Genomic DNA, 25,485 nt, shown 5'->3' on the forward strand with positions numbered 1-25,485 from the left:
CTGCAGAACATTTGGTTGCCTGGGTCAGGTAATTAATTTTTAAAACTTCCTTTTGGAAATAGTAAAGACCAATTGAAGTGACTAGTTGTGCCTCTCCCTATATCTGAAAAGTAATACCTCTAGATTTTATTCTATTCATAGTAGAATAGGCAATTGGTTGTATCAAGGTATTAGGTAAGCAGCTGTTTTAATTTTACTAGTTAGGACAAAAATGAGTAATTTCAAAGAAAAGCTGCATTTGAGTTGATACACATGCCACCTAAACAATGTTGTCCTTTGACTTCTGTGTCCTGGCTGTACACATTAGGAAACAATTGTCTTGGTTGCTCAGAAAGAGAAACACTGAAGACCATGATCATCTAGCTACTAATTATTTATAATCATTCAAAGCAAACAGGAAATCACTTTATTTTTTTTATTGAAATGTCAAGCAGACTGGCTGAAAAGCAGTTACAAATACAATAAACTCAACATGCAGGCAAGTCTTTCCTTTACATTTGCTGAAGTCTTTTGATGCTGGAAATTAATATGCTTCCCAGCTAATTCTAATTAAAATTAAATATTCTATTAGTATTTGCCATCATTTTGCATTTTCTTGACTTTTTTCTGTTCATTTAGAAACCACATAGATTTTTAAAAAGTTAACCTAGCATTTGGGGAATAATTCTTTCCAGCTTTTACTGACTGAAAAAAAAGTAATGTTTAAAATATTTTTTCCTAAATTCAGAACTTCTAATTACAGTAGTTCTCAATGACATGACATTATACTAAATCAAAAATGACTAGTGGTGAAATCCCAGCCCCACTGAAGTCCACGACAAAACTCCCATTGATTTCACCCTAGGTATTTTTTAGCATTTCCAAAACAAGAGTAGAGTGAGCGGTGCTGACAAATACTGTATTAATAATCTCCTTTGAAATAACAGAAAAGAAAAAATAAATCAGATCTCCGTCTTTTAGATTGGATGAACTAAGTGGTCAAGTTTAAAAGAGAGAATACAAAAGTCCACATAGCCGTAGCATTGCAATTGAAATGAAATTCAGAGAGCGGCGACACCTATTCAGTGTTCATCTAGGAAATGGACAAGTACATTCTCTTGTCAAACTAAACAGGGCAACATCAAGCCTGACAGTCCTCCAATTTCAATTGGTTAAATATCCCATATTTCTTTAATTGTATATCTGGTCGAAGCATCTTTCCAAGAATTGTAACATTCTTTAATAAAAAAAACCCAAACTAATATATCTATCTGAGGCATTAAGGATGGGACCAAAAGCACTCAGCATTACCCTAGCTATTCTCCCTTTGAAATTAATGCAAGCTTTAACTAATGACTTCAAGGGGAGTAGAGCTAGGCCAACACTGAGTGCTTTGGAAAAGCCTATCCTAAGTTTGAGCATCATCTCTGTACCCTTCGGTGCCTCCGTTAATTGAGTGCACAGCAAGAGCTCTGCTCTTCAAAAGAATAACCCCAGACAATTAGGGGGCTTAGTATGAAATGCGCAAGTGTCCGCAAACCAAAATAAACCTGGTAAGTCTGAAGCCTACCATCCATAGTGTTGCATTTTAATACCAAAACCCCTGGGAGCTGCTGCCCTTCTGATCAATTTGTATAAATGTATATTACATTAAAAGTTATTTTTGGATATTACTACATTTCAATATTATATTTTAATTTGAGTTGTCACTGTGCATCACTCAAAGAAGCATTAACACAGTGTAGGAAGAGTATTTCCTCTTTAGAAAGAGATCAACTGTTTAGGCCACATTGAAAAACAAGACTGTAGGTATTTCTTCTGTGAAAATACCATCAGTTGAATCATGGATAAACTATGTGAATTACAGCATATGGAAACTACCTCTGAATTCTAACTGCTTGACCATCATACTTTTGATGTGATGCTAACACCCATAATCATTTCTTTATTGCCACTTGACTTTGACTAGAGCAATGCAGTAACCATGTTGAGTAAAATACAAGAGTTCTCAAAAATATTCTTGAACTTGAATTTGAAACCAATATTATGATCATCATAAATGGGGGAGGAGAATGGAAGAAAAAATGTCTTCTTGAATTTCATTGCTTCGACTTCAAGTAGCTATTCTTGTTTCATTTCCAATTAATTATCATTAGTGCCGAAGTTTGTACATGGCTCCTATTTAAAATTAAATCAAAGTTCCTGAAGGATTGAAGATGGTTTTTAAATCCACAGGTTATGTACATTAGAGTGTAAGCACCTAAAGACACTTTTTTTCCCAACAGGAATCACTTTCTTGAAAGGCTAATATGTAACTTCAAACTGATTCAGTTTAAGTACTGATTCCTTTAGCAAAAACATTAACAAAACTCCAAATGTGTGGAGTTTTATGATATTGCAATCTATTAATGAACTATCTAAAAACTGGGTTCTATCAGCTGATACTGACACAAAGATGGCAAAAGAGCACACATAATATTCAAATATATGAGATAATATAGTGCTTATAATAAAGCAACATAACCTCTTGAATTTTTAAACTAGTACAAATATTTATTCAAAAATAAAATGAAATGTGTCATCCTATGAGTGGCTGCAGTGTAAATGAAAGCCAGGGATGCTAACACTCTTAGCTATAAGGCGTACAGAATAGGTAGGTGCTGTGCAAGCTTCCCCACACAATTCTTCAAATGAACCTCAATGTGGAATAGCAGTGGTACTTCACGTCAAGGCCTGGGTGTTTTTTGAGTATGGTTTTGTAATATGGACACATGAGCATGAGCTAACTACCAAACTCATTTACACATGTGATCCACATTCCGATATGAACCCTTTTCAAAAGTATAAGGCTAGCATATTTACTCACTGTACCACTTAGCAGTATCTCTTTGGTAATTTTATAACGGAACTACTCAGTTTTATCTCTAAAGGGGAAAGCTTTCCAAAACTTTATCACCCTTTTCATTGAGAAATCAATCTAATTTCCAAGTTCAGTGTGAGCTCCGTCACTGTAATACACATTATTTAAAAATAACATAAAATGGTTCCAGTGAAATTATGAGCCCCTGTATATATTTACATTACATGGTAATAAACTGTATGATATAATAGTGCAGCATTCTGTATTAAGTAACTGCACACTTCAAGTCTCTTGCAATAGTTCATGTACAAACCTAAGAGTTACACACATTTCACTACAACTTCCACAATTTTTATCACAGATTTCCAGGGAGCCATATGAGAGATTTTCTAATAGATGTACTGTTCATCTGGGGGAGAGTTACAGTTAACCTTTGCCTCTACATAAAAAAATAATAAATTGGTATTCAGTTCACTTGGGTACTTTAAGGTATTCAGAATGCAAAGAAAGGCCAAAAGTACCTAATTTTAAAAATTTCCTGCAAGCAAGTTTAGCTAAGACACTCTACATATTGCTGAAGCCTTGCTGTAAATCATTTGAAGTGTTAACGGATTTTGCTTGTAAGTATACTAGCATGTATTCACAATAGCCTATTACAGATACCTATATTTTATACTGCTCTATTTTAATAGTCCTACAGAACTGTATTATTTATCATCCAACAGCAGTGCAATAAAATATAGTGGCACACAAGAGCCATTTAATAACTCTTCAATTTCTAAACAACAACATCCTTTCTGAACATGTCTGTCCCACCAGACTTGCATACTGCTGAACGCTGGCTTCATCGCTTGGCCCCTTCCGTCTTTTCTTATACATGCTGTAAGGTATTACAGTTCTCTTGTGAAGAACCCGAACTCGGCCCAGCTCTTTAATACAACCTTCATCAACTGCAAAAAGAAAAAAACACAAATTAATAAACATATTGTCCTTGTCAGTATGCATTTCCTCACCTTATTTTCTTTGATTAAGAAAAGGTAATGTACCTATGTGCTTTCTTTAGTACTAAAGAATAAGATAACTTTGTTTTGAGCTGATCTATATGCATGGGTTCTGGTGTAATGTAAATCATAAGTTGAAAAGCACGTATCCAGGATGAGTGAAAATAAATCATACATCTACCCACCTGAAGTAGTTAGGTATGCTGTTTCTAACACACATAAAAAGCTATATTTAAATTTGTGTTCAGGGGAGATCCGTGCCAAAAGCAACACTCTATTTGAAACTATTTTCCAATATAATTGACCAAAACGGGCTTCCCACAGTTGCCATAGAGCAGTGTTGTTTTTGACAACTACACTGTTTCCAAATGTTATTGCTATAGCACGGATCCCTGTTTTGCTGGCTGAGAAAGGTGCTCACATAATTCTTTCTGGGGTATAAACAAGGCAACAAAATTTCTTCCCAAACTGAGTACAGCTTTATCCCCGACCAACTCCTAGTCTCTCTTGCACTCTTCCATGAATACCAATCAGCTGGGTCCAGTAGTGGAATGAGGTCCAGCATGTGTCCTTTATTACGTAACCCTTCCCAGTCTCATACCATTGTCCTGAGACCCAATAAACAGGGTTGACAGCATTGGCCTGTCAAATTTCCCTAGGCTTTCAGGACCCAAACAGGCAGCAAGCCTCATCCATAGTTGCATTTTATTAACCTAATGTACAATACCACTCTGATTTATTCTAACAAGCACCATGCAAGAGTATTGTGCTGAGTAAGTTAAAACTTCGTTTGTTTGCATTCAGTTCTTGCTGCTATTGCTGAATTCTCATTTGTGTAGGTGTTTACATCTCAGGCAAAAGGGTTCTAGAGTAACTGGGAAACAAAGTTTTAACTTAAGCAAGAGAACAACTAGCCATGTGCCTAAAGCAGCTGCATGATACATCAATAAGGTTTTTACAAAGTGTTGTTTAAAGAAAACACTGACTTTGCTGAACACTAGGTTTACATGGCCATTAATATAAAAATCAGCTTAAAAGCTACTTTTGAAAAGTAGAACTATTTGAATGCTAAGTGAAAACAGAGCAAAAAGACATTCATTACAATATAAGTATATAAGACATAAGCTGTGCGAAGAGTACCAAATATTTTTGTGGGCTCAGAAGATACTTTGGCTACAAAGTTCGTATGGGCAGGTATAAAGCCATTTCATGATCCATGTATATATATTCAAATTTTCTAACAATCTGTTTAATATTTCAAATTTACTCATGTCTAAAAATTGTGCTTCATTACAACTAAAGCTGCCACCCCAATGTAACAAAATCCATTTCCCAGAGGGTGTAAGATTTAAGACCCCCCTCAAATGAATCTTGCTGGAGTCCATTCTACACCATTTCCCTTTGCACTATGAATTATAAACAACTGGGATGATGTCTTCTGCTGATTCAATCAAACCACCAATGTGGAAATCTTAGTAATTCTAATAGTTACTTTATGGGTAAACAGTTTTAATTAAAAAGAGGAAAAAATATAGGCTTCCAAAATTGAGATTGATATTTTTCTAATGGGTTTTCCAAAGAGAACATATGAACGGCCATACTGGGTCAGACCAATGGTCCATCTAGCCCAGTATCCTGTCTGCTGACAGTGGCCAATGCCAGTTGCCCCAGAGGGAGAGAACCTAACAGGTAATGATCAAGTGATCTCTCTCCTGCCATCCATCCCCACCCTCTGACAAACAGAGGCTAGGAACACCATTCCTTACCCATCCTGGCTAATAGCCATTAAAGGGAAACAAGAAGACTTTTTATCAATACATTAGAAGCAAGAGGAAGACCAAGGACAGGGTAGGCCCACTGCTCAGTGAGGAGGGAGAAACAGTAACAGGAAACTTGGAAATGGCAGAGATACTTAATGACTTCTTTGTTTTGGTCTTCACCGAGAAGTCTGAAGTAATGCCTAACATAGTGAATGCTAATGGGTAGGGGGTAGGTTTAGAAGATAAAATAAAAAAAGAACAAGTTAAAAATCACTTAGAAAAGTTAGATGCCTGTAAGTCACCAGGGCCTGATGAAATGCACCCTAGAATACTCAAGGAGCTAATAGAGGAGGTATCTGAGCCTCTAGCTATTATCTTTGGAAAATCATGGGAGATGAGAGAGATTCCAGAAGATTGGAAAAGGGCAAACATAGTGCCCAACTATAAAAAGGAAAATAAAAACAACCCAGGAAACTACAGACCAGTTAGCTTAACTTCTGTGCCAGGGAAGATAATGGAGCAAGTAATTAAGGAAATCATCTGCAAACACTTGGAAGGTGGTAAGGTGATAGGGAATAGCCAGCATGGATTTGTAAAGAACAAATCGTGTCAAACCAATCTGATAGCTTTCTTTGATAGGATAACGAGTCTTGTGGATAAGGGAGAAGCGATGGATGTGGTATACCTAGACTTTAGTAAGGCATTTGATACGGTCTCGCATGATATTCTTATCGATAAACTAGGCAAATACAATTTAGATGGGGCTACTATAAGGTGGGTGCATAACTGGCTGGATAACCGTACTCAGAGTAGTTATTAATGGTTCTCAATCCTGCTGGAAAGGTATAACCAGTGGGGTTCCACAGGGGTCTGTTTTGGGATCGGCTCTGTTCAATATCTTCATCAATGACTTAGATATTGGCATAGAAAGTACGCTTATTAAGTCTGCAGATGATACCAAACTGGGAGGGATTGCAACTGCTTTGGAGGACAGGGTCATAATTCAAAATGATCTGGACAAATTGGAGAAATGGTCTGAGGTAAACAGGATGAAGTTTAACAAAGACAAATGCAAAGTACTCCACTTAGGAAGGAAAAATCAGTTTCACACATACAAAATGGGAAGAGACTGTCTAGGAAGGAGTACGGCAGAAAGGGATCTAGGGGTTATAGTGGACCACAAGCTAAATATGAGTCAACAGTGTGATGCTGTTGCAAAAAAAGCAAACGTGATTCTGGGATGCATTAACAGGTGTGTTGTGAGCAAGACACGAGAAGTCATTCTTCCGCTCTGCTCATCGCTGGTTAGGCCTCAACTGGAGTATTGTGTCCAGTTCTGGGCACCACATTTCAAGAAAGATGTGGAGAAATTGGAGAGGGTCCAGAGAAGAGCAACAAGAATGATTAAAAGTCTTGAGGCCATGACCTATGAAGGAAGGCTGAAAGAATTGGGTTTGTTTAGTTTGGAAAAGAGAAGACTGAGAGGGAACATGTTAGCAGTTTTCAGGTATCTAAAAGGGTATCATAAGGAGGAGGGAGAAAACTTGTTCACCTTAGCCTCTAAGGATAGAACAAGAAGCAATGGGCTTAAATTGCAGCAAGGGAGGTTGAGGTTGGACATTAGGAAAAACTTCCTAACTGTCAGGGTGGTTAAACACTGGAAGAAATTGCCTAGGGAGGTTGTGGAATCTCCATCTCTGGAGACATTTAAGAGTAGGTTAGATACATGTCTATCAGGGATGGTCTAGACAGTATTTGGTCCTGCCGTGAGTGTAGGCGACTGGACTCGATGACCTCTCAAGGTCCCTTCCAGTCCTAGAGTCTATGAATCTATTAATGGATTTAACCTCCATTAATTTATCCAGTTCTCTTTTAAACACTTATAGTCCTAGCCTTCACAACCTCCTCAGGCAAGTAGTTCCACAAGTTGACTGTGCGCTGTGTGAAGAAGAACTTCCTTTTGTGTGTTTTAAACCTGCTGCCCATTAATTTCATTTGGTAGCCCCTAGTTCTTGTATTATGGGAATAAGTAAATAACTTTTCCTTATCTACTTTCTCCACATCACTCATGATTTTATACACCTCTATCATATCCCCCCTTAGTCTCCTCTTTTCCAGCTGAAAAGTCCTAGCCTCTTTAATCTCTCCTCATATGGGACCCGTTCCAAACCTCTAATCATTTTAGTTGTCCTTCTCTGAACCTTTTCTAGTGCCAGTATATCTTTGAGATGAGGAGACCACATCTGTATGCAGTATTCAAGATGTGGGCATACCATCGATTTATATAAGGACAATAATATATTCTCCGCCTTATTCTCTATCCCTTTTTAAATGATTCCTAACATCCTGTTTGCTTTTTTGACCGCCTCTGCACACTGCGTGGACGTCTTCACAGAACTATCCACAATGACTCCAAGATATTTTTCCTGATTTGTTGTAGCTAAATTAGCCCCCATCATATTGTATGTATAGTTGGGGTTATTTTTTCCAATGTGCATTACATTACATTTATCCACATTAAATTTCATTTGCCATTTTGTTGCCCAATCACTTAGTTTTGTGAGATCTTTTTGAAGTTCTTCACAGTCTGCTTTGGTCCTAACTATCTTGAGCAGTTTAGTATCATCTGCAAACTTTGCCACCTCACTTTTTACCCCTTTCTCCAGATCATTTATGAATAAGTCGAATAGGATTGGTCCTAGGACAAACCCTTGGGGAACATCACTAGTTACCCCTCTCCATTCTGAGAATTTACCATTTATTTCTACCCTTTGTTCCCTGTCTTTTAACCAGTTCTCAATCTATGAAAGGACCTTCCCTTTTATCCCATGACAGCTTAATTTATGTAAGAGCCTTTGGTGAGGGACCTTGTCAAAGGCTTTCTGGAAATCTAAGTACACTATGTTCACTGGATCCCCCTTGTCCACATGTTTGTTGACCTCTTCAAAGAACTCTAATAGATTAGTAAGACATGATTTCCCTTTACAGAAGCCATGTTGACTTTTGCCCAACAATTTATGTTCTTCTAGGTATCTGACAATTTTATTCTTTACTATTGTTTCAACTAATTTACCCGGTACTGACGTTAGACTTACCAGTCTGTAATTGCCAGGATCACCTCTAGAGCCCTTTTTAAATATTGGTGTTACATTAGCTATCTTCCAGTCGTTGGGTACAGAAGCCGATTTAACGGACAGGTTACAAACCCTAGTTAATAGTTCTGCAACTTCACATTTGAGTTCTTTCAGAACTCTTGGGTGAATGCCATCCGGTCCCGGTGACTTGTTAATGTTAAGTTTATCAATTAATTCCAAAACCTCCTCTACTGGCACTTCAATATGTGACAGTTCCTCAGATTTGTCATCTACAAAAGCCGGCTCAGGTTTGGGAATCTCCCTAACATCCTCAGCCGTGAAGACTGAAGCAAAGAATTCATTTAGTTTCTCCGCAGTGACTTTATCGTCTTTAAGTGCTCCTTTTGTATCTCAACCATCCAGGGGCCCCTGAAATGCATCTGAAATTCTTTACAGGCAGTTAATAGAATACTTGTAGTCTGTTCAGGTTTTATGTAATCTAGACAGATTTTCATGCTGCATCCTTTAGTCCAAGTATTGCCACACTGGTGTCTTTGGTGGTCCTTGGAGTACCTGCTGATGGTCTTGGGAGAGCTGGCTAATTACATGGTGCTGGTTTGCCTGGTTTCCAACACCTAAATTGCACAAAGGTTAAAAAATGCAATATTCTTTCCATGTAAGCAACCTCTGTAGCTGCCATAGGTAGGCTGAGTTATTATGAAAGAGAGGGGAGATGGGCGTATGTGATGGGGAATGGGAGGCTGTTCATGAGAATGTCTATTAAAACGTGACCCTCACTATGAAAAAAAGATTTAAAAACCCCTTTCAGGCCTTCTTTATGCATTACAAAGAAACAAAAGAGGTCACTAACAATGTTTTTCCTTTGAAAGTCACCACTGAAGCTTGCAGAATCAGAATTTTTCTGCTGATTGCTTGAATCTGGATATTAATACGTAAAACAGAGCTTCATTAGATTTCATCCAGTTCAGAATGACTTCATTACTTTTATCGGTTGTGGTTCCTTACATAAAGGTACAAGGTCCTTCTTGAGCAGGAAAGAGTGATGTAAAAGAAGAAAATCTGAATAGTACATGCTAAGATTCGCTGCTCCACTAATTATTGCTGGCACTTGCTTTAGATAAACACTGAAGTAAAAAACACTTTGTTTTGGCTTTTTCTCCCTCTTTGAAATCCATTAGGCTTTTTGATGTGTAGCCAATACCTTTTCGGTATCCTAATGGATTTGTTTTTCTACCAGTTCTTCCCACTCCTCTATACTATTTTTGTTCTTTGTGAAAATTCAAAGAGAACAAAATTTGCAAGTTCAGCCTCAGAAGGTGACACAATTAAAGTTATTTTAACTTCTTAAATAGACAAAAGTTTGTACTTACTACACCTTTAGGCCAAGTATTACAACCTCAACTGGACTGGTGCCAAAACTAGTCTTCACAACAAGTTGTCTGAAGAGAGCACTTTTAGGGCTGTTCTTTACTGACTTGTTGATATTTATTACTTCTATTTAAAACTGAAACCAGATATTGTGGGCAAATGAATCTCTTGGCTTGTATTTCTCCTGGCCCCAGATTGTATGCATTACAGTAACTAAAGCTACTGCACCTTCAACTTCTCTACAGTCTTCACTGGCTCAGTTGAACTTTGTTTGGGTTGTTGAAGGTGTGGTTTTATATGCTTAGCTCACTTTTACTTACTACATCAGGTCTTAGTGCATTGTCCTCTTTGGAATCAGACCATGCAACATACTTATTGCTATCAGGGTTTTAGCGTAGCTGTGAGCAAGTATTTTCTGGGGGAGAACGACGCTTCTCAAACCACGCAGTAGACCAATGCCTACTTGGACAGTGGCACCATTTTATAAGTCTTCAGAAAAATGCACCCTTACAGGGCAATCAGGGAAACTTGCAACTATCCTGAACATTGCTGAAGCAAGAATCATCCTGAGTTCAGCATCGACACAACTGCAGAGACTGTGCGTATGTGGACGTAAAAACTGTCTTAAAGTGCAATACGTTAAACTCAGATATGCATGGCCCCCTAACTTATGCTTTTAGTGATCGCATTTATATTTTACGCTTCTTATTCAATGCCCATTCATGATTCTTACAGATGTTACATAAAGACCAGAATAATACTATCCTTCCCTATAGGTGTTCTTTTAAACACCAGAGAGATTACATGTCTCTTGTGAGTATAATTTATCAACCCCATAAAAGAATAAAGTTATGTGATAAAAAGAACCTGCTGTGAAAGTACTTCAATGACTAAATAAATATGACTCAAACTGCATCTCAAAAAGAAACAGTTTTTTGAACTTTAAGTCATCACTAAACTAATCTCAGGTACGCTTTTAGGCTTTTATAAAGGGTGAATAAGAAGTTCTGTCACCACAATACCAAATCCATAAGAAACAATTTAGTCAGCTTCCAGTTGCTACTGTTCTAGTGCCAAAATCATATGAGTGTAGGAAAGTATTCACTTTATTCATTTAAATCCTCTGGAAGCCATCCTACTTAAGGTAGGATGGCTTCCAGAGGATTTAATGGAAAATAAAAACAGATTGGGCTCTGATATTGTTTAAAGAAGAAATGACCTGACAAACATAAAAATCAGAAATCTGCTGCTGCTAAATCTGAATATTAAGTGCACATTAAAGACAATTAATTGTACTTTTATAATTATTGCAAATGAGTGCCAATGTCCCTTCTCTATGTAACTGTGCTGTTACATAGGTGCAAAACAGGATGCCGCTCTCATCTCAGCTTCGAATGAAATCTGTTGTATATTAATGTAAATGAAACAGTGTTTTTTTAAAGCATGAAAAAAGCCCAACAACTAATCTTGCTTCTGTGTCTTATTAAAATAGTTTTAACTAGTGTTTTCCTAGTTTCCTTCCCCAATTTTCTCATGGGTTACCATCTGCCAGACGCAGCTAAAGTAGAAAGGGCAGCTCAGCAACCTTATTCATTGGATAAACTGTTATAATTTAAAAAATAAAATGAAAAGATGCTTTTTCTCACCACGCTTTCTCACAGTATATTCTCATGAACCATCCAATGACCTCTGTTTCTCCCCCCAATTCTGTGCGCTTTATTCTTCAGTATCAAAAGGCTCATAAAATTAAAGATGTTGGAGGCAGAAAAGACTTGATCAACCAGTTCACCCTCAGGACCATTCAAGGTTATTTACAGTGTATTTCCTTCCCCTCAGTCCAGTTTTTAATGTTCTGCAGAAGAGAGTTTCTATGCATATCCTGGGAAGACATCATACACCTCACTGTCAAGAAGGTTTTTTTGAAATTCACCCTAAATGCTCTCTTTCTCAATCCCATCTCTTATGCCTATTTGAATCAATGAAATCTGGTCCTGAGGATTTGTTATTTTCTTAAATTATCTCAACACTCCCTCTTTCGATCCCTCAGTCTCTGGCAATGCTTTATCTTTATTACCGAAAAAGACATGATTTAGGGCAGAGGTTCTCAACTTTTTTCTTTCTGAGGCCCCCCCAACATGCTATAAAAACTCCACGGTGTACCTGTGCCACAGTAACTGGTTTTCTGCTTATAAAAGCCAGAGCTGGTGTTAGGGCAGGGCAATTGCCAGGGGCCCCCACGAAGCTACACTGGTCAGACTTCAGCTTCAGCCCCGAGTGGCAGGCTCAGGACCACGGACTTCAGCCCCATCCAGCGGGGCTTCGGCTTTCTGCTCTGGGGCCCAGCTAGTCTAACACTGGCCATGCTTGGAGTACCCCCTGAAATGTGCTCACAGCCACCCCAAGGGGCCCCGGGTTGAGAATCACTGATTTAGGGTAATTATTTCTGCCATGAAGGCCACTGCAACCATTTAGTAACCACTCAGCTACTCTGCTATGTTTGTATCCTCTTCCATTTCTCCTTTTACTGCCTGGTTGTACACAGACTCACTGAATCTCTTGCACGTTTCCTGTTTCTGAGGTATTTAAATTTTTTTTTTTGTCTTCAGCTAATTCTCTCTCAGCTCTTCTAATTTTCATCTTACATTACTTTTGTCATAGTTTATGTTCCTTTCTATTGTTCTCAGTTGGTCTGGATTTCTCTCTCTTTTTGTTGTTGTTGTTTCTTTAAGGATACCTGTTTAACTCAATCTCTTGGACTCTCTCATTTAACAATATAATTTTATTCCTTTCCTTTCCCTTTGTTTAGGGGTATATATATTTTCTGTGACTCAATTCTGGTATGCTTAAGCAGCCTCCATGCTGAGCCTAAGGATTTTCATTTCCTCACTTTTGACTTCAGGCTCTTTTTGAATAGTTTCCTTTTTTTTTTAAAAAAAAATCTCCTTTCTAAACTATAATGCCAGCGTGCTACTTTTTGGTGCAATCCTTCCCTTGAAAACGTTGAATTTAATTATTCTGTGGTCACTATTACCTGATGGCTTGACTAAACATAGTTACTTCTTAAACCAACTCCAGTGTGTTATTTAATACAATTTGGGAAATGATTATCACTTGTATGCTCTAGAACTAACTGGTCCAAGAAACAATTTAAATTTCAAAAATACCACTACTCTAAACTTTATTCTCATGAACTACCCAGATCCTAACCCTAACTTTATATGCACTTAGATTAGGGTGAAGTCACCCATCATTACTGCTTTTATTAGATTTAGTTTGCTGTTCGATCTCCCCCAAAACTACATACACAACATCTCTCTTTTAAGGGTAAACCCACTAGTAGATTTGTATTATGACGACTTTGGATTTGTATCCATGCAAATTCTCGTTACTCAGAATTATTTCATTACAGTCTATAGAATGTTTCATGTCCAATGCTACTCCCCCACCTTTAACACCCATGTCTATCCTTTCTGTATAGTACATAGCAAGGAAATATAGAATAAACACTCATTTTACTAGAATGTACAGGATCAGACTCAGATTACTTTATGGTTCCATGCAGCTACACAGCAGAATCTGTACATTAGTTACATATTGAAAAAGGCAAAGGATTTAAAAATTCAACACTACAGAGGATGAGGTTTTAAGAACCTAGAGCCAACTGCGGCTGTCAGTGCAAAAAGTTGAGGCTCCTAGTTACCAGTGGAAGGATAGCTCCAAAAATGCACACAGCTTTAAAAGCCTCAATACAACTCAATATAAAACTTTGGCTACCCATATTATGGTTCTGGTTTAAAGAAACCCAAACTGGTTTATGCTTCTACTTCAAACTGGCAAACTTTAACAGAAGTATAATCCAGTGATTTAGTCTCTCACACGTTCTCATATTGATTTGCAACAATTTTCTGGAGGCTTATGCCAGAGTATAGAATAAATCAATTTAAAACTTCTTCTCCAAATGGGAAACAGACTTTGAAACATTTTGAATAAAAATGGGTAATTTTATAGCAAAGTGCATATCAACTAACTTTTTAACAGGATACCCTGATCTTAAGTTTTCTTTTCTTCTTTCAAGTAATTTATCCAGAACAAGTCACAAAGCATGAATGGAAATATTTCTGAAAGCTCAGCAAAATTTGGGAAAATTGCTATGTTCAGGCTTCCAAGAAATAATATGCGGTCGGTCAATCACTAAAGTCTCTAAGCTAAAAGTTTATATGGAAATTTTGTTGAATAAAGTTAATTTAAAAACATTTTCCCTCTCCACTTTTTTTCAAACACACAAAGTAATTTACGTACTAGTCATCTGCTGATTTTTATTTTTTAAACCAAAATTGCTTGACATAGCTGAATTACATACACTTTATTTATGTCTCCTATTTATCACACAGTCCTAGCTGCCATGCAAAAAACTACCATCATCATTAAATTATGATTATGCTAAAACCACTAGATTTCAAAAGAGATTTCTACACATTTCACTGTAGACCAGTTAAAGCTGAAACCACGCAATACCTATAAACTATGATCAATGCATTTTAGTGTTTGTGACCATTCCAGGTTAGAATAAAACTAATTTTTATGGATACTGGGATTGCACCTCCCCCCTAGTGTGTCAGGGCAGAATGAAAATTTTGGGTGCCTTAGCCATCCATTTCTATATCTTAATATGTTTGAATTTCTTTAAGTTTAACTGTGAATTTCCTGGGAATGCTTGTTTCTGAGATAATCATAACACCCTTGTAATGGTTTGTACCCTTAAATTACTGGTATGCACTTGCAACCTTAACTTCAGTTTTTGTCTGGGCATTTCCTTATCTTTAAAAAGTTATTGAAATCTCATACATGACCAATAACTACACAAGTCAAAGAGAGTGCTACCAGCTGATATTTTTAATCATTTGCTGATTTGTAGTATCTGGCTGTCGTTATGGACTAATGGCTTGCCAAATATCAATGAAAAAGAAACCAGCAGTACGGCTGGCCCAGAGGCCCCATGGTTAGTGTTCTGTCTTGCTAGAAGAGATATTGATTAGATTTCCTGGCCTGGATACTCATTCTCTAGTCAAAAGGTATGAGAACTGTTGAGACAGCCAGCTCAGATACTGGAGTGAGGGCCTTAAGTTGCTCCACAGCAAACACCGAGTGATCACTTAACAGTAGCAATAGTGTTCTCCAAAAAACAAACAAACAATCTCAATTAGCCCTCATTCTAGGGAATGTTTCCGCAATATGGCAGCTGGTAGGGACTTTAGCGGGAGTGGAGGTGTATGGAGAGAGTAGCCTTTATTTGATTACTGCAGTTTAAACCAGTGTTTCTTCAACTTTGTTTTTTTCCTCACAAGGCAACTGAAAAATACTCTCAAATTTGTAAAGAAAACTGGAAAGCAAAACTTACAAATTATGCCTTGAGAGTTTGACAGCCCTAACTGTAGTGCATAAACATTAATATTATGCTAACTTTGGCAATAATCTCACTTACTCAGTAAACTAGTGAAAGACAGTGTTTTAATAAAACAAAGTATTTTGCCATTCTATTCATACAAAGAACGAGGTGAACATCGAGAGTGTCTCACAACTGCAGGTTCTCAGAGCTTAAGCTTTGGTTTTCCTTTTTTAAAATTCTTGTGGGAATTTATTTTTTACTTATTATTCCTATAAAGATTTTGAGCAGCTAGAGCCAAAATCTTTCTGTTCTCTGACATTATTCCTCAATCTAATCCAAAGATTTTTTTTTAAATTTTCTTAATTATGACCTGATATCAGCTGAACAAGCAGATTTCCCTGGTTTCTTAAAGGGAGTTAGAGAATTTTACGTTAGATTTTCTGTTTACATGTTTCTGGCAGTAACGGGGGAGAGGGCCTTTTGGAAGCACACAGAAAGATTAAGAAAATGTAGACATAGTTGTACAAATGCACAGTTGCAACTATAAACATGCTTTAGATCAGCACCACAACATGAAAAGCTTAATGGTTCAAAACTTCTTTGCAGCAAATTTTTAAAATCTTAATCAGCTTTTCAAGTTTGGGTTGTTGGGTTCAAACAGTTTTGATGAAAAAAGACTAGCAAAGACAGTCACAACACAGTCCCTGAAAGTCATTGTTTTCAATATGTGGCAGAAATTAGCAGAAATAAGAGGAGGAGTATGGGAAGATGTGTTACAAAAATGTGGCCACTTACAAAGAACCTGTTAAGAGGCTAAAGGCCTACCAAGGCAGAACTGAGGGGCGCTGGCAGTACCTGAAGAAGCTATCACCTTTTGCTTGATTCTTCTCTCTCATTTAACAGACTGCTGATGAACACCAATTCTCAAATTATGCAAGATACAAAAAAGAACAAGCTAAGAGCTCATCTTTTAAGTACATAAAATTCTGAATGACAGGAAAACAAAAACGTAAAAATAGCCAAAAAAATTAAAGTGTCAGTTTTATTGCCATTTATTACTTTTTAAAACAGAAAAGAAATTGGACAACTGCCAATTTTTTTTTAAAAGTCACTAATTAGGAAAATATTCCTCATATTTTTCTGGACTGGATACATTTAAAGAGTCACCATAAAATCTTATTTGGTTATGTTTTTTCTAATGAAGAAAGAAACAGGATATCCCAGCTAAACTCTGATATGAGGCTGTCTCTGATCATAACTCCGAGCTTCCTTAAACCCCACTATAAAACCCCTATACCAGGCAAAATATTTGGCCATCAAGTCCATTTTCCCAATAAGATTGCTTATGTTTCTTTAACTGATGTCATCTGGTTTGAGACACATGTTTAAGGTATCAAGAGGACATTAAACGCACAGGTTCACTAGTGATTTCGTAGCACAGATGAATATATAACAGTAGGAAGCACTGATGCACTCCAAAAGGTAAACATTCCATTTCTAAATATAGGTAAATTCACAGATTCATACATTCCAAGGCCAGAAGGGACCATTGTGATCATCTAGTCTGACCTCCTGTATCACACAGGCCATAGAACTTCCCCAAATAATTCCTACAGCGCATCCTTTAGAAAAACATCCAATCTTGATTTTAAAATGGTCAGTGATGGAGAATCCACCATGACCTTTGGTAAATTGTTCTAATGGTTAATTACCCTCATGTATGCCTTATTTCCAGTCTGAATTTGCCTAGCTTCAACTTACGAAGATCAGATAGATGCACATTATTTTCTACATGTAGAAATGTCTGTGCAACTCTGAGATAGGTGCTTGAATTGACAGGAGTAAATCCATTTGGAAGTGCTACCTCTCTAAAAATACTGCTTAGTCTCTAGTTTCAGTCCAAGAACTCACATATCATATATCGTTTACTGCAGTTTAGATCTTATGGCTGTTGGTACAACGCAAAAACCTAAACTTACCACTCCCCGCCCCAAATATAAAAAAAAATTGAAACAAAAACTTACTTCACAGAGCAAGTAAATACTTGCTCACTGGATTCAGAACACTCCATGGCGGGGGGGGGGGGGAAGAACCCTAATAACTGAACACAAAGGAAACATTACAGTTGCATGCACAACCTTAACTTTGTCCCCAGGTCAGCTCTAATCTATGCTAGATGCCCAGGGCCCAAAGAGCCCTTTCACCAGTGGGGGATCACTGGGGCATAATAATATTCTGTCGAATACCATTTTCCATGTTTCATTTGCTAGCTATTGGGTGAGAATGGGGGAGTCTTGTTGGAGCCACTGGATGGCTCTATGCCATTCAAAGCTTCCTGTAACCAGTGAGTATCCTCAAGTTGCCAGTTATACTGTTTTTAGGGCTTCTTTGTGCTGCTTAACCTATGCAAAACAACCTTGTACTACTAGAGGATCTAGCTCCATATTTAGTAACTTAGAGAAAATAACTGAAGAATTAATGGTCATACAATGCAGTGTATCACTCCATAATTTAAAATCAGTGTGGGAGGCACAAAAATGTGCCATTAACAATAAAAGTTGGATCTCTGTGACTGGCAGCTTTTGAGGCTGCTTTTAAAGAAATTACCATATAAAAGAGACTATAAACCAGTTTCCACTTTGCTTTGAAACTCACTAGTCATAAATGCTAATTTTGTATTTAATTTCAAGGATTTCTAGTGTGTTAAACCTGCAAAGAAGCAAAATGTACAATGTGTCAGGATGAGAGTTGCCTTATACTGCCAACATTAAAAATGATGCCTTAAAAAATAAAATAAAAAAGGAGTGGTAACTTGCAGGAAGCTAAAATATCTAAAAATTTCAATTCAAATACAAATTTAGTTTATAAATGTTGTAAGTGCTTCATATTATGTGATCTTTCAGAGCTCAGAGCAAAATGAAACTAATTGTATACTATCACCTTTTCAAATTTTACAGCTCAGATCTGTAATGATAAACTAAATTAAAGATGTACAGACCAATGTTAATGGACTTACTGTAAACTTGCTAGCTAGCAAGTTTACAGTATGACATATCTGACTTTGAATTTTATTTTAATTTGCTTTTTATTGATTGTAAAGCATGTTTTCTTTTATGTCAGCTGCTAGATACAGGAAGCCTTTCGAAAAATAGAATAGTATAAACTATTAGTAGAAAGATACAGTACACAATTCAGACAAGCTGGACACACGAATATTAATATTTATGCAAAACAATAAGTTAGGTTTTTTTGTCTCAAATTGTGTCTCAAACTCATTCATCAAGAAAAATGAATGTCCAGCATCCCTCATGATATAAAAACTACTACTTCAGACCGAACTAAAAGCACAGCTAAAAGGAAGCATTAGCTAACATAAACACCTCACCAGGGGAAAAAAAGTTTTTAATTAAAACCAGCAAGAACAAGTCACAAAGGAAGTACAGTAAAACGTTCAGGATGGTCTGACTCAGCCAAGTCTTTGCAGTTCACTTACTCTAGCAGAAAAGAAGCTGGTAATCTCTGAAATCACCATTCAAAAGGCAAACTTTCTGTCCTAAGAGGAAAAATGCATCTTATCTCAACATCATCTGTGATTGTTTAACAAATTAAGACAAAAGAATTACAGTACTGCAAGCACAACTTATTAAACCTTAAAATGGATGGGTAGAGAGAGGAAAATGCAATAAATATTATACACATCTTATAAAATTGTCTGGCTGAAATCATATCACTGATTTTTGATTTAGAATTAAAACTTTAGTAACCACAAGACAAAACACTTGACAAATAGTCAAAATTTGATAAACCAGAGTTGCCTTAACAGAAACTTTAAGCAACTGTATTCTGACTCTTATTATTTGAATACTACAGACGAATGGAAAGATATTCTTGGAAATATCTCTGGAAGATATTTTCTGTATACCAACAAAGTAAGTTAATAAAGATCCTTTCAGCTTTCAACTGTTACTTGCAGCAATCTGAAAAAGACCTATGTACCAGTAAATGGAGTTCTTGGAATACACTGCCTATGCAGGGCTACACTAAAAGGAGTTGTATGGCCTGGCCCACAATTCTGGAATCCTTCTAAAGCCATTTAACCATTAAGGTGAACATAAAACAATACAGGAAAATGAAGTTGAAACAACATTTATAACTGTCACTACAATCATACTAATCATTTAATCTAGCTATTATGCTATGAAGAGTGGGGGAAGGAGAAATGGCCAGTGAAGAGCTGTAGAAGTATTTAAACAACACTGGTTACCAAAAGTAACCTTCCTTTTTCCCACATGAAATTGCTTCTGAAGGGCTCCACTGCCGAAGATTAGCAATACCCATGGGAACTGTTGATTAAATAAAGACTGAAGGACTGCCAGCTGAAATGGGCATTTGATTTAGCTCCAAAGTGAAGAGACTAAGGCTAAATAAAAGTTTGACTTGAGCTCTAAGTGGTAGTGTCACACCCCAGTCTCTCTGGTGCTGGAAATCATATCAGCTAATAGTAGGCCTGGATGCAGACTTCTTCAACTTTTGACTTTTCTCCAAAGGCCATGGAGTTGTGAAAGGTGTCCCCAAAGTATCTGGAGTGCTTTTTCCTTGGACTACACTAATTCGAATGACTAAGCTCATATTAAGCACGCTTTAATCGCCTGGAAACCATTGCTGTCAATAAAAGGAGAAAGAAATTGCACCTAGACTTAGAGCACTTTGAGGCCTCTTCTTCGGAGTCTCTCGGTATAGATGAAGACCTTCTTGGGAGAAGGTGGCAGTGCTACAGAGAAATCTATACTGTTCTGAGGGTATGGAGCCAAGGATCTCTTTTTCTTCAGAGACTAATACAACAGGCTGAGTGGAAAAGACCTGCTCCAATTGAAGGCATCTCTCCAACTTGCTTATTGCTGTGAAACAAACACCAGGTGCTGAGCTCCCTTTCCCAGCGACTTTTAGCCACTGACATGCTGATCTGAGGGCCACCTCTATTGTTGCATGAAGCACAATTCTTGGAGCTTGAATACTTCTCCAGAAGTACCACCACCTTGACTGGATCATATACCAAGATGAAATGTAACTTAAAATTAATTATATGCAAGTAAATTTCAACAAACACCAACAAAGGAAGTTTGTCCAAACAAACTAACTGCAGTAGATGAGGAGAGAATGGTTCCAAGACTGTTTGAGGTGGTAGAAAGGTAATAAACCTCAGCTATAGAGATAATGCCTTTTGTAAATTCAGTTGGATCATTAGCTTCGTGTGCATACCTAACAGCTAGACGGTTGAATTATGGGTAGGAGTCATGAGGCATGGCAGGGAATTCAGACTGAGGATTTCATTAGGGAGAACAGAAACATAACATGTTGTTATTCTCTGGTCAAAACAGTTTGCTCAAATAAACAAATGGAGAAAACTACATGAGCATCAAGACATACAAGTTTTAATACCAGCTAGCACACTGGGCATCTGTGATAAATACAGAATGTTCACTTTACTTTTCTGAACACATTTTGCTTAAGGAAATATTTTAAAATGACTGCAGTAAAGAAGAAATACTAACTGGAGAAAACAACTTTAGCCACTAATTAAAGCCCTAACTCTTTGTGAAAACAAAGATAAAAGAAACCAAGTCAAGATCCAAAAATCTCTCTCTCTGCTGTAAACAGTAATTTTCTATATGGCAAAATCATGCTAATCTGCCAGTTTAATTTATGTTGCCGTAAGTGATGCACATATATAACGTCATGACTGCCTCCATAAAGTCAGAGTTTGAACGTCCCTCCAGAAAGATGGTTGAAATCCTTCAACATCTAGGATTTCATAGCTAATTTATACTTATGATGGGTAACGGCTTTTATTTTTAAGCTTAAATACATTTTAGATGTTTGATACCCAAGGCTTAGTGACATTTTCCTCAGCCATTTCAAATTAAAAACAAATTAAAGGAATATCTGAAATAATATCCCTAAAATTGGGGATTACTATCCTGAGTTTTAAGGAACTGAGGTCCTAAATAATGTTATCTGTATATTCTGGGTCTGATGCAAGAAATACCTTATTAAAACAAAAAATTTTAAACTCAAAGAGAAAAGTAATCCAGTACAACACACCTGTCTTTTTCTGATTTATTTTAGTCTAATCTTCTTGGGGATTTTTTGTTTTTTGTTTTGCCATATCCTTACAAACTCGTCTTTTTTCAGAAATAATATATTTATACAGTGTCTAAAGTATGGCAAGCACTTTTCGGACAAATAAAAGACAGACACAGGACCATATTCTCAACTGGTGTAAATTGAAGCAGCACTATAATGAAGTGAACCAATCTGGCCCGTGGTCCCTGCCCTTACAAAGCCCCCCACCACCTGTAGGTTTCAGTGACACTTGGGGACACTCTGCAATTTGTAATACTGAGCCCCAAATTTTGACATACAGCAATTAAACAACACAATGGAAGAAAGCATGGATGACAAGAGTTACAAGTTGTTGCATTTGCTTTGCTAGGCTATGAACATAGCATGATTGCTGGGGGGAGTGGTTGATAAGCTCTGGTAGCTTTGAATTATATGATGGTGGAAATGACAAAGGAGATAAATAGATTAAAGCAGGTAGGAAGATCTGCAGAGAAGCTGGGGAAAGGAAAGTGCTCATTGGGGTAAAGAATGAAGAGATGGGAATGAGCGAGGTGAAGAGGAGGGAGAGAGGAATGGATAAATTTGAAAACCACAAAGATGAATGCAGATGCCGTCGTGAAAGAGGCAAAGATTGACTGGATTGGCAGTAGCAAATCAGCCACATAAATCACATTAGATCAATCAATTACTGGAAAAAATAAGTAAAAATATGGAATCAATTATGGTCTAAAAAAGTCCACATGAATAGAGTGGATGATGTCATGACAGCAGAGGAAGAGTAAACACGTTCTGAAGCTGTGAAGGCCTTACAAAATGGTCTTCCCTTGAAGAGTTAGCTGCGGTAGCTGGTGATGCATGGCTGGAACCCAGTGTCCCCCTAGTGGCTTCTTCTTGATTCGGTGGGAAGAGGAGGCAGGCCCAGCACATATCCCTGGGGCCACTAACAGCAGCTGCTGTATATCTGGGCTCAATTATACTTTTAGCTTTTATCATGTTTGGTAACTAATTCCATATGTTGGTTATCTTCTACATGAAACAATTCAGCCTGAATTGTCCACCTTATCTCGTCAACTATTTTTAGAATTTTGTCCATTTTTTCTGAACCATTTACCATGGTGAGGTAGGTTTTGATACGTAGTTCCCAAAATTATCCTTCCTTTCAATATTTTGCCAGGAGATTTTTATTTTTCAAGCAAAGTTTGAACAGAACACATACAACTTCAAAAATATAAAGTATTTCGCTTTTGGAAAAGTAATGGTGAATTGTGATAGCAAAAACAAAGTTGTCTTTATCCAGGAACTCCAAAACTTATTACATTCCCTAGGCTTCTTTGAGTACTCTTTCACTGGTTGTTAAAATGTGGTATATGGATAACTGAAAGTATTTAAATAAGAAACACTGGGTGCCACACAATCTCTCTGAAGATAACTTAGATGAGGATTCCCAATTATTTTATACATTCCACAGGAATATAAAGAGCCGTGGTTGGGGTCCTGTGGAGTTCTATGCATTGTCTATATTCACCAAAAGGCAGTTATACTTAGAAGGTCAGTAAACTGAGCACACAAATTTTGAAATACTAGTAGCAGAGGAATATGGGCAAAAAACAAACAAGCATGACAAATGGATTCACAGTATTAACGGTCTGCCTCCCTACAGCAGATGATCACATGCAATGGCTTAGAAAAGAAAAGGATTTTTATGTAGTCATATTTTGAACCAATACATTTTTTCTTTAAAATTCATTGTTCTGGAAACTATTGTTGCAGAACCGATGACTTTCAATAATTCCAAATGACTATCTTAACATTTATAGTGTATCTTTTGAGTTAAAAGACCCTAAAATACTTATTAAACTAAGATACCCATTCTGAGATGTGTTCAGAACCTCACAGCTTTTTGCCCTTTAATTAATATATAAACTGTACATACGGATCACATCAAGCACACCTAAAATGGCCTTTGGGTGAAATGTGGCAACTGTTTAACAGTTTACATGAACACTACAAAATAGTTTAGCACAAAATACATAAGAACTATCAAATGAATAAATGTTGAAAAGTACATCTGAAATTCCAAGGGATAGTTCCAAGAAGAGATTTTTTGCAATCACACAAATACTTTGTTTATTTAGTCCTGGAAAAAACTGTAAGGAAATGTAAGGTCAAAGTGAACACAGTATAGGTACATTTCCTATGCTACATAAACCTGGATGAAAATCTAATTGATATGTGGACTCATTCCTAATCTTTCCAATTTTTATGGGAAAGTTCCAAGACAAAATTACCTGGAGAAATATAAAAATGAACACAGCTGTCACCTGTGCAATTACTATATGCAACAGTCTTGATAAAAACAAATACTATATGTACTCAATCATAAGGAGGTTAGTTTATAAGCTGACCCCCCCCACCCAAGATGGATAAGTAAAAATGGCAAATTTTTATGACTCATTCATAAACTGACTATAATTCAGGGGTTGGCAAACTTTGGTTCCCAAGCCATCAGGATAAGTTGCTGGCGGGCCAAGATGGTTTACCTACCTCGAGTGTCAGCAGGCACGGAGGTAAACCTAAGTAAACAAAGTGTCCTGGCGCACCAGCTGCTTCCCCTGCTGGGCTGGGACAACAACTGGGGAGGAGTTGGGGGGGGAGAAGCTGGGGGTCAGGTGACCACCCGCCACATGACCCCACCCTTAGCCCAGGTCCCCCACACTCTCCCCGTCCCATCCCTTCCCACCTTAGCTGGGGCGGGCCAGGGGAGGATGTCTCTGGCCTGGCTGGAGCTGCTTCGGCAGGCCAGGCTGTTAGGTGTGGCAGCAGCATGCCCCAGCGGCCCAGGCCGGGTGGCACGGCTGTAGCCTGCCAGCCCCAGAGTTGCAGCTGCTTCAGAGGCTGGGGGGGGAGAGCAATGTGGCCAGAAGAGGAGAGAGACTCTGGCCCCGCCTCTTCCCTTCTAGCTCTGCGGCCTCTCCTTGCCCCCTCTGTCGGGGGAGGGAGGGAGGCCTGGCTGTGTCCCACCTCTCCCCCTCTCTATACCCATTCATATGCCGACCCCCTTCTCTGATGCATCCCTTTTTTACTAAAAAAATTCGGTGTATGAACAAGTGTATACGGTATGTAATGTTATTTTGAGGAACATCTTGAAAGCATTTCTTCCAACTTTTCAATAGGTTAACATTTTGCTTAAAAGTGCATAACATTTGTATGTATTAACATAAAAAGGTGCACAAATTAAACTTCTATGGGGGTTAATTTTTGTGACCTTCCTACAAATTGCACAGTTTAAACTTTTGTCTGTAGTCACTAATGGTTGAAAAAGTAGCTCAATAAAATCGACTAAAATAGATTAAATTCTCTTTCCTGCCTTTAAGAAACACTGGAACAGTTAATGTCCAAGAAGATGATCTTATGGTGTGATCCTTCTTCTAATTCTAAAAACTTAACTAGTGATGAAAAATCCAAGAGTGATCATTTCCATTTCATTTGGATGTTAGCTCCCCCAACCCCACCGCCTTCTTCACATACTAAGAAGAGAGTTGACAAATTTGCTTGGCTACAGCTCATTAGCACTATCTTCACTGTTTAAATACCTTTTGTGATCAAGGATCAGGCTGGATTTAGAAATACTCACTTCAAATTGATTTCAAGAGTTTATAAACTTAATTAGAAACAGACATGAACTACCGAGACGCAAAATTCTAAAGACTTGCTAGGAGTAATTGATACGCGTCTTTCCTTGCTGGTTATACAACTGGTGCCTACCACATTTGGCTGTGTTTAGAGAAAGAAAATTTAGCCCTTTTGCAATTTTTAATTAAGAAAAACAAAGATATGTTTCACAATCTACTAGACTGTAATAATGCCCTTTCCCACTCCCAGCCCTCTGAAGTACCCAAAGGAATTAGAAGTC

The 25,485-nt window shown here is 37.5% G+C and overlaps 1 protein-coding gene across 12 annotated transcripts in view; it reads right to left on the minus strand.

Annotated features, from left to right (window-relative positions):
- Positions 1-429: 429 nt before the first annotated feature.
- The window catches only part of ATE1 (arginyltransferase 1), a 160,655-nt gene continuing 135,599 nt past the window's right edge, over positions 430-25,485 (minus strand). For 5 of the 12 annotated variants that reach the window (XM_039481166.1, XM_039481177.1, XM_039481176.1 and 2 more), the window contains one exon: positions 431-3,789. In XM_039481166.1, the coding sequence (XP_039337100.1) occupies positions 3,611-3,789 (179 nt within the window). In that variant the 3' untranslated portion in view covers positions 431-3,610. Of the gene's footprint in view, positions 3,790-25,485 lie in introns of all 12 variants that reach the window. The other 7 variants (XM_039481172.1, XM_039481168.1, XM_039481171.1 and 4 more) reach the window with 2 other exon arrangements.

The sequence above is a fragment of the Mauremys reevesii genome, linkage group 7 (assembly GCF_016161935.1).
Source record: "Mauremys reevesii isolate NIE-2019 linkage group 7, ASM1616193v1, whole genome shotgun sequence".
Classification (NCBI taxonomy): Eukaryota; Metazoa; Chordata; order Testudines; family Geoemydidae; genus Mauremys; species Mauremys reevesii.